The sequence below is a fragment of the Dreissena polymorpha genome, chromosome 2 (genome assembly GCF_020536995.1).
Source record: "Dreissena polymorpha isolate Duluth1 chromosome 2, UMN_Dpol_1.0, whole genome shotgun sequence".
NCBI classification, from domain to species: domain Eukaryota; kingdom Metazoa; phylum Mollusca; class Bivalvia; order Myida; family Dreissenidae; genus Dreissena; species Dreissena polymorpha.
In genome coordinates, this window is record NC_068356.1 from 57,739,031 (window position 1) to 57,753,179 (window position 14,149).

At 35.3% G+C, this 14,149-nt stretch overlaps 1 protein-coding gene across 1 annotated transcript; it reads right to left on the reverse strand.

The window, feature by feature from the left end:
* Positions 1 to 11,777: 11,777 nt before the first annotated feature.
* LOC127867172 (neuronal acetylcholine receptor subunit alpha-6-like) lies at positions 11,778 to 13,852 on the reverse strand. The gene has a single exon (XM_052408220.1). The coding sequence runs from the start codon at positions 13,509 to 13,511 to the stop codon at positions 12,228 to 12,230; it is 1,284 nt and encodes a 427-aa protein (XP_052264180.1). The 5' UTR covers positions 13,512 to 13,852; the 3' UTR covers positions 11,778 to 12,227.
* Positions 13,853 to 14,149: the final 297 nt, after the last annotated feature.

Below are 14,149 nucleotides of genomic sequence, written 5' to 3' on the forward strand. Positions count from 1 at the left end.
TTTTAAATCACAAAACATTATATTTCATCATCTAGACATTAATACTGATATCAGATACATTGAAAAGCAATTATGCCTTCATTTAGGTAAGGCGACATGTATTTATCTTTAAAACGGAACAGATACGTTACCATCCTTTCTCACTGAACATCACGTACCCTTGCCGGTATATGTATATCGGGTCTCTTTACAGTAAATTTTAAATATATAATTTCCAAAACTGATCAACTTCGATATATCTGACAAATATAAATGACGCATCTGATGTAGTATAGTTTTGGGCAAACAGAGACGTTACGAACAGATACGTTACCGATTTTCGCTAATTCAGATTTAATTGATATTTTCGCGCGATAACCAAATGATGTCATATAGCCGATGACGTCACGTATCAAGCAAAATGGTTAGAAGGCGTTTTTCCGCCATTTTGGTAAAAGAAAGGAAAACAAAATATTAGAGGCTCTGGAAAACACGGGTAAGTGGAGATTTGTGCAAATTTTGTTGCAAATAGATATGAAATACATATATAATATTTACTATTTATATCATGGAATTATATTTTGTTGATATTTGATGACATTTGATGATAGTAGAACTCGATATAGAAATATATTGTAGAACTCTTTGGCCTGGGGAATTGGTTTTTAAGTTTGACTGTAATAACAGAAAACGCAGCACATTGATCCGCAAATAAAAGACGAACTGCATTATCAGGTCTGAAGTGAAAACACTGAAAGAGAACTATGAAACAAGACTATTGCCAAGCAATATATGTCCCCTACCGGCTCCACCATTGTCAGATTGTTTTTATTATTTTTTATTTGTTGCCATAGCAACCATAATTTTTGGCGTAGGAAGACAATGAAATGACGTGCATAATGTCCATATTGCCATCTATCCATGTTTCAATTTTCATGAAAAAATATGAACAACTTTTCAAGTTATCGCAGGATCCAGAAAAGTGTGCAGGATCCACCATTTTCAGCAGTATTTCTAGTCTATTTGTTGCCATAGCAACCATAATTCTTGACGTAGGAACAAAATAAAATGACGTGCATAATCTCCATATTGCCATCTGTCCATGTTTCAAGTTTCATGAAAAAATATGGAGATCTCTTAAAAGTTATCGTAGGATCCAGAAAAGTGTGACAGACTCACGGACACACGGACACACAGAGCGCAAACCAAAAGTCCCCTCCGGTAAAACCGGTAGGGGACAAAAATGCAAACAGAAGCATTGGAATATAAAAAGCGCTGCCAGCGAATTAATCAAGAAAACAATACTGATAATAGTATTTCGAGTAAAACAAATGAACGAGAAGAAAACCTAACACCCAAAAGTAAATCCCATCGCGACATAAGTGAAGCAGGACTGACACCACGGTTAATGCCAAAATCTATAATCAGAAAACTTGTCATGGGCAATGCTGTATTCGCTGAGATACAAGAAGTTGTAGAGAAAAATCATCAACAATCAAAACGTAGAATGACCAAGAAAGTATTTAGCGGCAGAATTGTGAAAAAATACATGAAATATATATGTATAAATTTACTTTAAAAGAAAACTGGTGTAAAAGTAGGGCCTAAATGTACAAAATCAAAACGAGAAAAGTGTCGAATTCACAAAATGGTCACGAAATCTAAAACAGAAAAATCAGCTGAAAGAACAGGTTGTATTGAATCTTTCTTTGAAAGAGATGATGTAAGCCGATGTATGCCGGGCAAGCAGGATGTTACACAAAGTAACGATGAGCAGAAGAAACAAACGCGAATCTTAACTGATTACCTGTCAAATCTCCATGAAATTGTTTGTGCCGAAACAGAAGGGATTAAGTGTTCACTTGCTCAGTTTTGTAAACTGCGCCCTCGGCATACTAGTATAACACTTACCAGTCTGATTTCACGCAACACCTGTCTCTGCACAACGCACCAAAATATGGCTCTGAAACTAAAATGTTTGCGATCGGTGAACGTTGACATCAGCCCAAACCCTGAAGTTGTCAGCAAAGCGGTTGGTTAAATCATTTAGATCAAATGAAAACAATGCTTTCCGGAATTACAGATGAAGATATAGAGTTCGAATCATGGCAGAGAGCGGTATGCAAAGATGGCAAAAATCGTATGCGTATTGTAAAAACTACGCAAAAGATACAATAATTCATAAGCTATACAGAAAAGCAGTTTGATTTTTTTTGCATCATGTTGAACGCGTGCGTCATCTGTATAGATCCGCTGCTGAACTAAAGGCTATGCTTCCGATGAACGAGGTTGTAGTTCAAATGGACTTCGCCGAAAATTTCTCGTGTCACAGCGCAGATGAAATTCAAAGCGCATATTGGAATGCAACAAATGTAACATTACACCATGATGTTGAACACAAAATATCGCAAAGTGGAAATATTGAGCATAACAACTGTGTGTTCATATCTGACGTTAACCAACACAACTCCCGGATCTAAGAGGGGATTTAAACCGAATTCGAGGGTCGGATTTGAGGCAACCGTTTATAAAACGAGAAATGGTCATAGCATGTATTGAGTACACATTTAATATTTCTCATAAATGGCAATAGAGATAAACGCGAAAGTCTCTATCCGGTTTTCGCTTATCTATCTTAGTTATAAACGTTACTTGAATGCATTTATAGGATAGGTCTTGGCGGAACGGTGCGATTTTGCCCTGGGGCGTAGCCCCAATGCCATTGTAATGATACAAATTTCTGAGCCTATCCGAATTGGCTGGCTACCAAAAACCAAATTCCCAAAAGTCCGATTTACCACTTCATTCATGCGCAATAAAAGCAGTTCTTCGCAGATATCAATAACCCGCCTTGTAAATACAGAACAAGACAGTGTCATAAAAAGTGTAAAAAAAAATATTATTCAAGCAAAATTGCTAAGCTTTGGCTACGACATAGTTTTTATTGTTTACATATTCATGCGAGAATAGGTTCCTCACTTGACGGTCTAGGCCGAAAAGATACGAGTGTTTACGGAGACAGTAAGAATTATTTTTTTTCTGAGACATTTTTTGAGGACACTATATATATGTTTGGTATTTGAAAACATATTTTAAAATATTGATATGTTATTTTGCGTTAACAAGACATTCAAGAAAAAAAAAGAAAAAATATATATGTATTCACGATCATTCTAAGAAAAATAGACGAAGTAACCGGATATGGTATTTCACTGCGCAGATCGAGTGCGGAAATCGAGCGGCGCGAAAAGCTCTACATGAGACAAAGTACATAATCTGTGCACCGTCCTTTATCAGGGTAGGTGGATTTTCTTTTGTATACACATTGCAAAGGAAGTATGAGCGTTTTCCTTATCTGTTAATTATGTTATAAAAAGCTATTATGAGCTATTGAACGTGATTTATTTGACGCCAACAATAACAGTTTTTTGCGGCCATGCTGTTGTTGTTGTTGTTGTTGTATATCGTCACCGCCTATGTAGACGAACCTCTACCGGATATGTAGTGTTGAACAAACGGTTATCGTTCCCACCACCAGTATCGTGTAGTCCTCCACCGTCTATGAACACTGTAGTATATACACGAATATTGTCTTTTCTTACAGTCTCTGAGCTTCTGCACTCAACCGATAGGGCCAATCCGTATAAATTCGGACAAAGGGAGAAATTCGGACAATACTTCTTCCCAAGCACACTAAATCTAGCCACAGGCCTTCAGCGCCTACAACGCTTTGATTTATTAACCTCGGCATTCTTATTGAAACTAATAAATATATAATTTCATATATGCATATTTCAACTCAATAAATATTATGAGGTGAGAAATTCTTATTAACATCCGCTTGTCTTTTATTTTATTTACTTGACCAATTGCATATCCAGATGAAATAATTAAAACTTTGATCACAACCTTTAAACGGCCTATGCACAACATTGGGGTCTTAAACCGAAATAATAATCTCAGGCTTCAACCATAATATGGGATGTAAAATGACATCGATAACATTGTTTCGATGAACATGCAAATACTATAGTAAACAACTATTTTTAATTCATCATACATTTATTTGAAACCAAACATCAACATGATTGACTCGTTTAAACGTTGTGCTACCGATGTGCACACAGTCGGCCACTACACGTCCATGTACAATTTTAGTGTGTCGTTTGAATAGAAAACCCTTCGCTTAATGGATGAGATAAATATCATTGTTTCAATATTTTTGAATATAAAAGTAACGTTTGTTGGAGTAATTAACCCATGAACGGGTCCTCGCTTATCAAACTAATTTGGATATGCCACAAGAAGGGCAAGTTAAATTGCTATCCAACAAAGAGAAAATTGACATAGTAATAATCACAACCATCACGTAGTTTGTAGTGTGTTGTAATTGATATATTGTTGTAAATATGAAAAAGCAAAATAAATTCTTTGTGAATTCTATTGATAAATTGTTGATTTATGTTGGGTGAATTCTTTCATATTTTATATATGTATATGGAATATCTATATTTAACACATTCTTAATATATCTATTGGTCTTGTTAAAACTTTGAATATAGTGTTTTCTTTTTTGCGTAACACTACAATCCATCTCACGGGAGCATACCAATAGACCGCATATTAATGGCGCATAATTACTGCCTATAAGATTCCCTATAAAAAATATAACTTAAAAAAACTTTTCATTGAGTTTAATATTTACATTTTCTAAACGGCAATGTAGATGAGAACGAATATCTTGACACGTCGAAAAAAGGATGTTTTTCTATTATTTGACTGGCGAAATCTAAAACCTGAAAGCAACAACGTTCTATGGGACAAAATGGTGTACAAAGCATCGCTTGAAGTTTTATATAAATTACATATACTTGGGTATATATATATATATATATATATATATATATATATATATATATATATATATATATATATATATAATGTAAAGTATACATTCATATGACAACATGTTTTATGTTTGACATCATATTAAACACGTTTAGAATAAGTGTACAAACAGTTCGAGTAATTATATTTAATTTTGATTACAAACGTGTTTAAGACATATTGCCATAAAGCTCAGTGTAACGCATATTTTGCCTCGTAGATCCAACAGTGTACTAGTATGTTACACGTTTCTAAATGTTATTTTTTATACAATATATATCACTATACAAGAAATCTTATCATAATACTTAAATACAAGTCCATGCTATTTAAGGACATTGTGTGGGCGAATGTTTTCTATAAAATGTCAAACAGTCTTGCAATGTTGTAAGATTGTTTTACTATCTTATACCGTAGTTGTATTTGCTGTGATGTGCCAAGCAATTGTCACAGGTTTCCTTTCGTGTTTTAATATTCCTTCCCGTTGTAGGAGTCGTAAGCTGCATATGAGTCGTAGTACTTGTCTTCACAGCGATCGTTCAGAACGTTAATGATGCTTCGGCAGGCTCCGTTTGCTTTCACCGAATGGGGAATGAACATGACTACATTGTATTATGTTTGTCTCTGGGTCCTAAAAGAAAACATGGTGTTCATGATTCCACGTGATCTTAATTTATATGTGTATATATTGCGGGCTTAAGTATAACCACACTACTTCTTAAAGGGATCTTTTCACGCTTTGGTAAATTGACAAAATTGAAAAAAGTTGTTTCAGATTCGCAAATTTTCGTTTTAGTTATGATATTTGTGAGGAAATAGTAATACTGAACATTTACCATGGTCTAATAGAGCCATTATATGCATCTTTTGACGATTTTAAAACCTAAAAATTATAAAGCGTTGCAACGCGAAACGATTGAATAATTTGGAGAGTTCTGTTTTTGTCGTTAAATTTTGTGAAACTACGAAGATTGCTTATATAAGGTATAACATACGTCTAGAATGTGTACTCGGCGGAATAGCTCAGTAGGCTAAAGCGTTTTTACTTCAGGACTCTGGCAGGACTCCAGGGGTCACTGGTTCGAAACCTGGTCCGGGCAATGTTCTTTTCCTTTTTTTAATTTTATTCTTGATTTTTTACTGGAGCTTTTACGATCCAATGTTTACATTTATCGATATAAAGCATTTAATGAATAAGTTAAAAAAATGCCAAAATCTGTGAAAAGGCCCCTTTAACACTGGGGATACATTTACCCACAAATGTCGTGAATTTTATCATGTCCTATCAGAAATCATGTATAAGGAATTTAAATATTAGAACCATTTTTCGATCTGAAGTTATGGTGCTTACCTTGACGACGTAGTGACTACCGCCATCCGTGACTTTCAGCCCATATTCTCTGCGTATTTACGCAGGATCTTGCATTTACAGTCGCCAGGGTAACTCAACCCCAAAATGTCTTCGTCTAGGTCGTACAGGCCCCTCTCCGCGAGGCCCTCGTAGGGGTCATAGAAGTCCCTCCCCGCGTGCAAAACTGTAATGAAATGACCTTTGATATAAATGTAAGGAATGTAACTAATAAACATGCTGGCAGTGAGTAGTAATATAAGCATCGTTCTTGGAAAACTGGGCTTAATTCATGTGCGTTAAGTGTAATCCCGGATTAGCATGTGCAGTCCGCACATTCTTAAAAGGACAACACTTTCCACCTATATTGGATTTTCGTTTAGAAGAGACCTCCTTTATACTAAATGTTCCGTAAAAGCGGTAAGTTTCGTCCCTGATTAATCTGGGGTTATCTAGGACGACATTTAAAGCGCAGATTTCCTAAAACGAGGCTCATAAAAAAGTTGGCCAGCTGAACCAAGAGGGAAGGACAAAGGAGACCCTAAACATTCCATAACAAATAACATACTAATCTTTTGAAAAACCATATATTAATATAACCTATTATATATAATTTTATAGGAAATTGTGTATTCTTAAATCCGAAAGTTAAGCTTAATTTAATTAACGTTCACTTTATTGACGTACATTTTTAATGTACGTTAAGTCAATGACGTAACATCCGCTTTCTGTTATTATTTAAATTGTATTATTCTGATGAAGTCGTAAGCCGAAACGTTGATAAAAAAAGGAAAGAAAAATATGTGTTTTTGTTGGATTTATCATACTATATTTTCATAATTACCAACAATATGGCATCTTAAGATCAACATATACAAAATCTACAGCGGATAGCGGAGAAACAGATGAAAAGTGCACTTCATGCACAATTTCTCGAAAATTGCAGAGCAGAAAACATAATTCCAAGGGGTCTTCAATTCCGTTTAAAAGTGAACGTATATGTTCATGCACATGGGATTGTGAAATCACGTCCGTACACATAGCATCATTAACTTAGGAAAGGAAACAACGAAATATAAAGTTTGGTATGATAAACATGTGAAATTAAAGAGCATGGTGTAATTAAAGAGCATGTCAAGTTTTGAATTTATATGCTGAAACGTAATGTTATAACCCACAAACGTAAAACTGTAACAGACAGTTTTTTAAGATAAGTGGTACAGAAATTACAAGTTATATTTGATCGAGAATGTAACCCGCCTCCCAGTTTCGCTGAAAGGATCAAGTTCCCCACGGGTACTACTTCCCCGTACCCCCATTTTTTTTTCGTACCCTACATTTTTCATACTCATTTTTTTTCGTACCCAAATGTTTGCTCGTAACCAAATTTTTTTTCGTACCCATTTTTTCCTACCCAATTTTTTTTCGTAACCAAATCTTTTTAAGTACTCAATTTTTTTTTTTGCATAATTATTGTACCCATTTTTTCCTACCCAAAATGTTCGTACCCACATACACAATTGTGGTGATGTAGATAAACTTAAATAGATACTTTTATATCAATCCTCTTCAAAAGCATCGTCACACCAGTACTGTCAGTACTTTGATTTATATATACAATGATTTAAGTCTGTCACATCAAGTCTGACACATCGACAATCATCGGATTATTACATTTTTCTCACAAGTACGAATGGTGTCGATCGCGACACGACTTTTTGTAAACACTATTTAAAAGTCATGCTAAATATTTCACGACTGGTAAACTATTAAATAGACAACATATTGGTTCAGAAATTCGTTGGAGTGCTTCGCAAGTGGCAATCATTTTGCAGTGTCTTATAGTAAAACATTGTGTCACCCACTTACCTGATATTGCTTTGTCCGCCATGTTTCTTTTCGTCAGAAGGATACGGTGCTCTTGTCAGAAGTATAAAATTTTGACGGTGACCGGAATAGTTGTGGTGATCGCCCTATCATCGTATTTTTTTTTTTAAACAACAAACGGAAATGAAATATGGCAAAACGGTGTAAATAGGGATTATGTAACTCTGACATTCGGTATCCAGAAAGATTTCCGACGCGGAAATGCGGTCTTGACAAGAGTGAGTGGAAGCTTCAATGTGTAGAATTACCGAGATCCTCCTTATAGAACATTAATTTATTTCAAAAACTGGAAATGTCAGCAATAACTAAGCATTATTAAGTATGAATTACATCACGCGTGCATGTAAAATAATAGAGAATATTGGTACCCACTTTGCGTAACTTAACGAAATCCCCGTTATAAATCGAGTTTTTATGTGTGTTAGAAACAATTGAAAACCATTTTATGTTACTATTTTAATAAAAAAAAGTATCGATAAATGTCATTGTATAAGAGTTATTATTATTGATATAACCAATAAATGAAGTAACTTGGGGGAAGTAGGTCCCTGCGCGTGCGTCTGATACTGGTAGCTTTATTTAGTAGCCTGACTGAATGTTCCGTCATACAACGCTAATTTATATCAGACAATGACCAAACCGATTGTGTTGTTTTGCACTTTTAATTATATTGATTGATAAATGTCCAATAAGCAATGTTTAATATTATTAATATCACTTTAACATGTGGGATTTAGGTACCCACTCGGCGTAAGAAAGCGCGTGAAACTTCACCGAAATCCCAGTTATAATGCGATATTTCCTGTCAAATACACGAGGGAAAATGTTTCGTTAATATTTTCGTAAATAACATGGGTAAATATCGGTGTATAAGTGTTAATTTATTGCTAATACCTGTTACACGTAGTAACAAGTACGATTTCGGTAAGCGCGCAAGCGTTTGAGAGCGTGTTTAATGTACTGAAAAAAAAGTTACAAATAGCTGATGTTCTCTATAAACGTATATTTTTGCATTTGCATAATAACTAAATGACACAAAGCCCTTTTACAAGTATTATATGGTGTGAAAAAGTCAATAAAAAGCATCCGGAATATCGCGTAGATCTATATGCAATCTATAGGCAGAGAAGCCATTTTGGTGTTAGCTTGTCTAGGTTTGCTAACCGCTAAGCCACGTGATTAAGTGGGCGGAGCGATCATCGTCCAGGCGTCATATCAATTGGTTGATGCACTGGCAACCATCATGAGAATGTTGGTTGCATTGCTAAAGAATAACAAGCCTAGAATCATGTACATGTTGTGTTATGTGTATCTAATACTTTTTTTTTAATTATTGAGCAACAATTGTGCGGGCATGACATCTTTTAATGCATAATGTCTTGTTGTAAGCCAGAATTGAATCATTTCCTGGGTCTAATTGATCCACAGTCGCCAATTTGTATTCTATGTTTAATTGGATTGAGTTGTTTCAAGCTTTGAAAAAGCTAGTTGCCCTGCTTTTTAGCCCAACTGTAACCAACTTTTGAAATTGAGTTTCCTGGGCTTAAATCTACTGGTCCCAGGCTTACAGGCAACCACTTAACCTGTAAGTTATTTATGATTTAAGATCTGAAAGTGTATTTAACTTATTCAATTTGCAAGTCTGAAGACATTAAAGGGACCTTTTCACTTTTTGGTAAATTGACAAAATTAAACGATTTAATAATTTGGATAGTTCTGTTTTTGTCGTTATATTTTTTCATACTACGAGGATTGCTTATCTTAAGTATAAAATACATCTCTATGAGCACGGATGGCCGAGTGGTCTTAACGAACGACTTTCATTCCAGGGGTCAGTGGTTCGAGCCCAGTTAAGGGTAACTTGTTTTTGTTTCTTTAATTTTATTATTATTTATTTTAATGGATCTTTTAAGATCCAATGTTTACATTTATCTTTATTAAGAATTTAATGACCAACTGTGAAAAGGTCATCTGTTTACCAAAAATGGCACAAGGTTAAAATTTAGAACTCATTTATTGTTGTTTTTTTATTTAAAAGTGATTTCGTTTATTTGCCTTTGTAGCGAGGTTACTTTGAAGTTATTATCACTTTTTTTCAAATTATTAATAGAAAAGATAATTTAGGCGTCATTTTGGGAAAACAGGGCTTGCATTTTTTGTCATCCCAGTAGCAGAGACTCTCTTTAAACGAAACACACAATACAATCAGAAACAGTCGTCCTTGATTAGCTTGTGCGCACTGCACAGGCTAATCAGTGTGCACATGCTTATCTGGGATACCACTTATTTTACATTCATAAACCCACGTTTTCCCTGAAAGCAGCCAATATGTACAGATTTCAATGATAAACCGGACAATGTCGTCGCACAAGCTGTATGTTCTATTGGGTCTATTTTAATTAATCCACCTCAGGAAAATAAGACAAACACACAATTTCACTTTTAACTATATTATACTTTTATTACACTGTAGTTATTTAAATATTTCACAATATACTTTACTTTTCATATAAAGCATTTCACACCTATTTTCTATTGTTTCTATAAAATATTCCCATGTATGTCCTTCCTCTATAAAACCAAAACTCAACTAAAAACTGTTAATCTATCAAAGTTATTCTAACAGCTTTTTAAATGAAAAACATCTTTTCAAGAAATTTATTTGCTGCAATATAAACAAAGAGCATGGTGAAATTAATTCTCTTTCAACAGAGTGATATTTATGTAAAAAACAGGCATCACAATGTTGTTATTAATTTCATGGTTAAATGCTATCCATTAATTTCCCTGCAGAACACTGTAAAACACTTTTAATTACATACGCACACTCACTGTCTGCAGTGTAGCAGTGGTTAAGTATAAACAGGCAGATGGTTATCGTTCTTAGCGTAGTTAAGAGCAGACCGACTTGCAGCACCTAACGCTAACCTTAGTTCTTCGCAAGTGAACAACTAAAAACGATCCATCAATTTTGAACTGAACCCGATTGTAAAAACGCTGGTTAAAGTTGTCGCTCAGTAACTTTTAAACCTTGGCAAGTTTGCGGTTATTCACGTTTAGTAAACGTCGAGTAAGTTGATTGCATGAACTCGATATACCGCAAAGTTACCAAACCGAGAGCAGTGGAATTTTACCGCCGGTATCTTTAACCAAAAAAAACCCCATAATTCACTTAACAATGACGTATATTTCGCGGTAAGTGTCAACTACGATGTCGTAAACCAAGAAAGTGGGTCTGTTCAGATAAAAGCGAACCAAAATGGTAAATAACCTTTCAATTCAATCAATTGCGCTACAGTCCCTGCGTGCTTTAATTACGTTTTGCTAGCGATAGTTTTAAGCAACGTTATAACATTCTGGTAAGTAAGTCCTTGCTCACATAAGAAAACATTTATTGTAATAAATGTTGATAATTACAAATTACTATCAATCTAATTACTCATTACTCCTCATGTGTCAGTTTTTTTGACATAAACTTTTAAAAACCAGCCGACGTGTTTATCCTCGATTCATATAATAGATCACAAGCATACGTATTTTGAAAACATTTCTCCAATACAACTCTCAAACTTCAAAACAAAAACAATAAGAACAACTACGACACGACATGTTATTCAATCATTTTAATTAGAATTTAACAAAGATTAAAACACCAACTTATTCAAATGTGGCACGATACAATTTATAACCTACCGACAATCGAATACTAAAGAATGTTTAAGACTAAATTCGCGAATGAAAAATATTTAGATAAATACGAAAAAATCACATACAGAATTTATCAAGAGTTAGATTTAGCGCCCATAAATTGGATATAGAGACTGGTACATAACATAATGAGATATCAACGCATATGTAGACTATGTAATGCAAACGCTGTCCGATTATAATTTATTTCTTACTTGCTTAATCTATAAAGATCTCCGAAAATATTGTACTCGAACTGGCAAAATTAGTGCAATTTAAAAATAAACTCTCTTTTCAAAGTAATATAGTCATTAACAATGTTGCCTGATTAATTACCGATGCCATGAAACCCCGTGGGGACAAATTACAAGCATTTGCTGCTTCTTAAATACTTATTATATAACCACGTAAACACAGGTGGGCAATGTGCTGTTGTTTACTAGCCGCGACTTGTAACAATAGCAAGGAAAACAGCGAAACTGCAAAATGTTGCAAGACCAAACAACCAGAGAGCACCCCCGTCGACCATGTAGCTTATTTTCTTCCACGTGATCTGTTCTTCATTAATTAATTCTGACATTTGTCTCTTAATATCATTCCCATTTTCAGCTTCAGAGATAGTTTTCACCGTCTGTATTCTGGTCGCTTTTGATGTTTTCCTAAATAACTTTCTCATCCATAAGGGTTCTATTTTTCGTTTACGACAAACGGCGCATGTCCATAACCGGTAAATACCAATCAGCCATTTCGGAACGGGAATTTCTGGATCCTTGCTGTATATACGAAGGTTAAGAATGACCACAACGGTAATCGCCGCACTTATAACCATATCTATGATAAGTTTGTAGGAAACGATCGGAACGGGTTTCGAGGTCCTGGGTAACATAGCGCTGACAATGGTCATGAAGACCGCGATAGAAAGGAGAACGGTAATACAGTATGAAACCCGCTCGCCGGACTCCGGCACCAAAAGGAACACCAACAGATTCAGGACGCTCAGGAACAAAATAGGTAATACCACATTCACGAAGACATATGCCGGTCTTCTCTTGAGTTTGAAAGTAAAACTCACTTGCCAACTATACCCAAACGATTCGGACTTTGCTGCGGTGTCGACCAGGTCCCACATAGGGTGCTCTGAAAATAACGTAATGTCAACTGCTTCCGTCGCTGGTAGTATGAATACTTCACCAAGCTCGTACCCCATAGCATTATATGAGAGCGTGCACGTCTGTGTATCAAAGGGGTAGATTTCGACGTCGACAGTGCACGTGGACTTTACTAATGCTACCGGGATCCAACTAGCGGTTCCATCGGCATAATACCTTATGCGATTCCATGCCGCCCCAAGGCTCTCGACGTCGTCTGACGGCGACGTCAGGATAAGTTCTGGCACCCACACGTCATCATATGAAGTCATAATTTGAAACGCGCCTCCGTAATTCGCTGGGTTCCATGTCATACTTTCATCCTTCCAGCTTATCGAAAAAGCAGCCGCAACGGAGAATACTTCGCTGACTTCATTGAACTCCTGAATTGACTTGGCGTATAGCTGAACATTGACATTAACAATTTCACTCTGATTGTGTACAGGTCGCACGTTTTTGTTGTAATTGTTAAGCAAGTCCCGTAACAAAGTCTTTGTGTCATTTAAACTAGCCCCGGTAACACAGCACGGAAATGTAAAATACAAAAACGCCGCAATGCCTATTTTTCTCATCATTCTGAATTTTTATGATATATTTTCAGTACATAGACCGCGTGCTTTAATTAAGTTTTGCGTGCGATAGTTATAAGCAACTTTATAACATTCTGGTAATAAAGTCCTTTCTCACATAAGAAAACGTTTATTGTAATAAGATTTTGATAATTACTAATTACTATCAATCTAATTACTCATTACTTCTCATGTGTCAGTTTATTTGACATTAACTTTAAAAAAAAAAACAGCCGACATGTTTATCCTCGATTCATATAATAGACCACAAGCATAAGTATTCTGAAAACATTACTCCAATACAACTCTCAAATGTTAAATACAGTTTCTGGGAGTCACGTGAGTATGTTAATGTATCGCGTTTGTAATGTTTTGAAATGATCGCCACCCGCGTATTTAAGGATAGCGGGGAAAACGATTGTTATTGATTACTTGAATGTTTTGTTATTTCATAAGAGCGTTAATTAATATCTTATTGATTCAGTTGCAAAACGTTTTAGACACCTATTTACTTTTGGGAAACAAACAACGCAATCAAGAAATCTACGTGCTGAATGGTTCGTAAAACCTCAGACGATTGACGTCGCACTGAGGACAATATCTAGTTCAAACTATTGGATGATTATAGACGATCGAACATTTAA

What these genes read in the sequence shown, in the direction of transcription:
- LOC127867172 (XM_052408220.1), bottom strand. Translation starts at nt 13,511, where the DNA reads ATGATGAGAAAAATAGGCATTGCGGCGTTTTTGTATTTTACATTTCCG.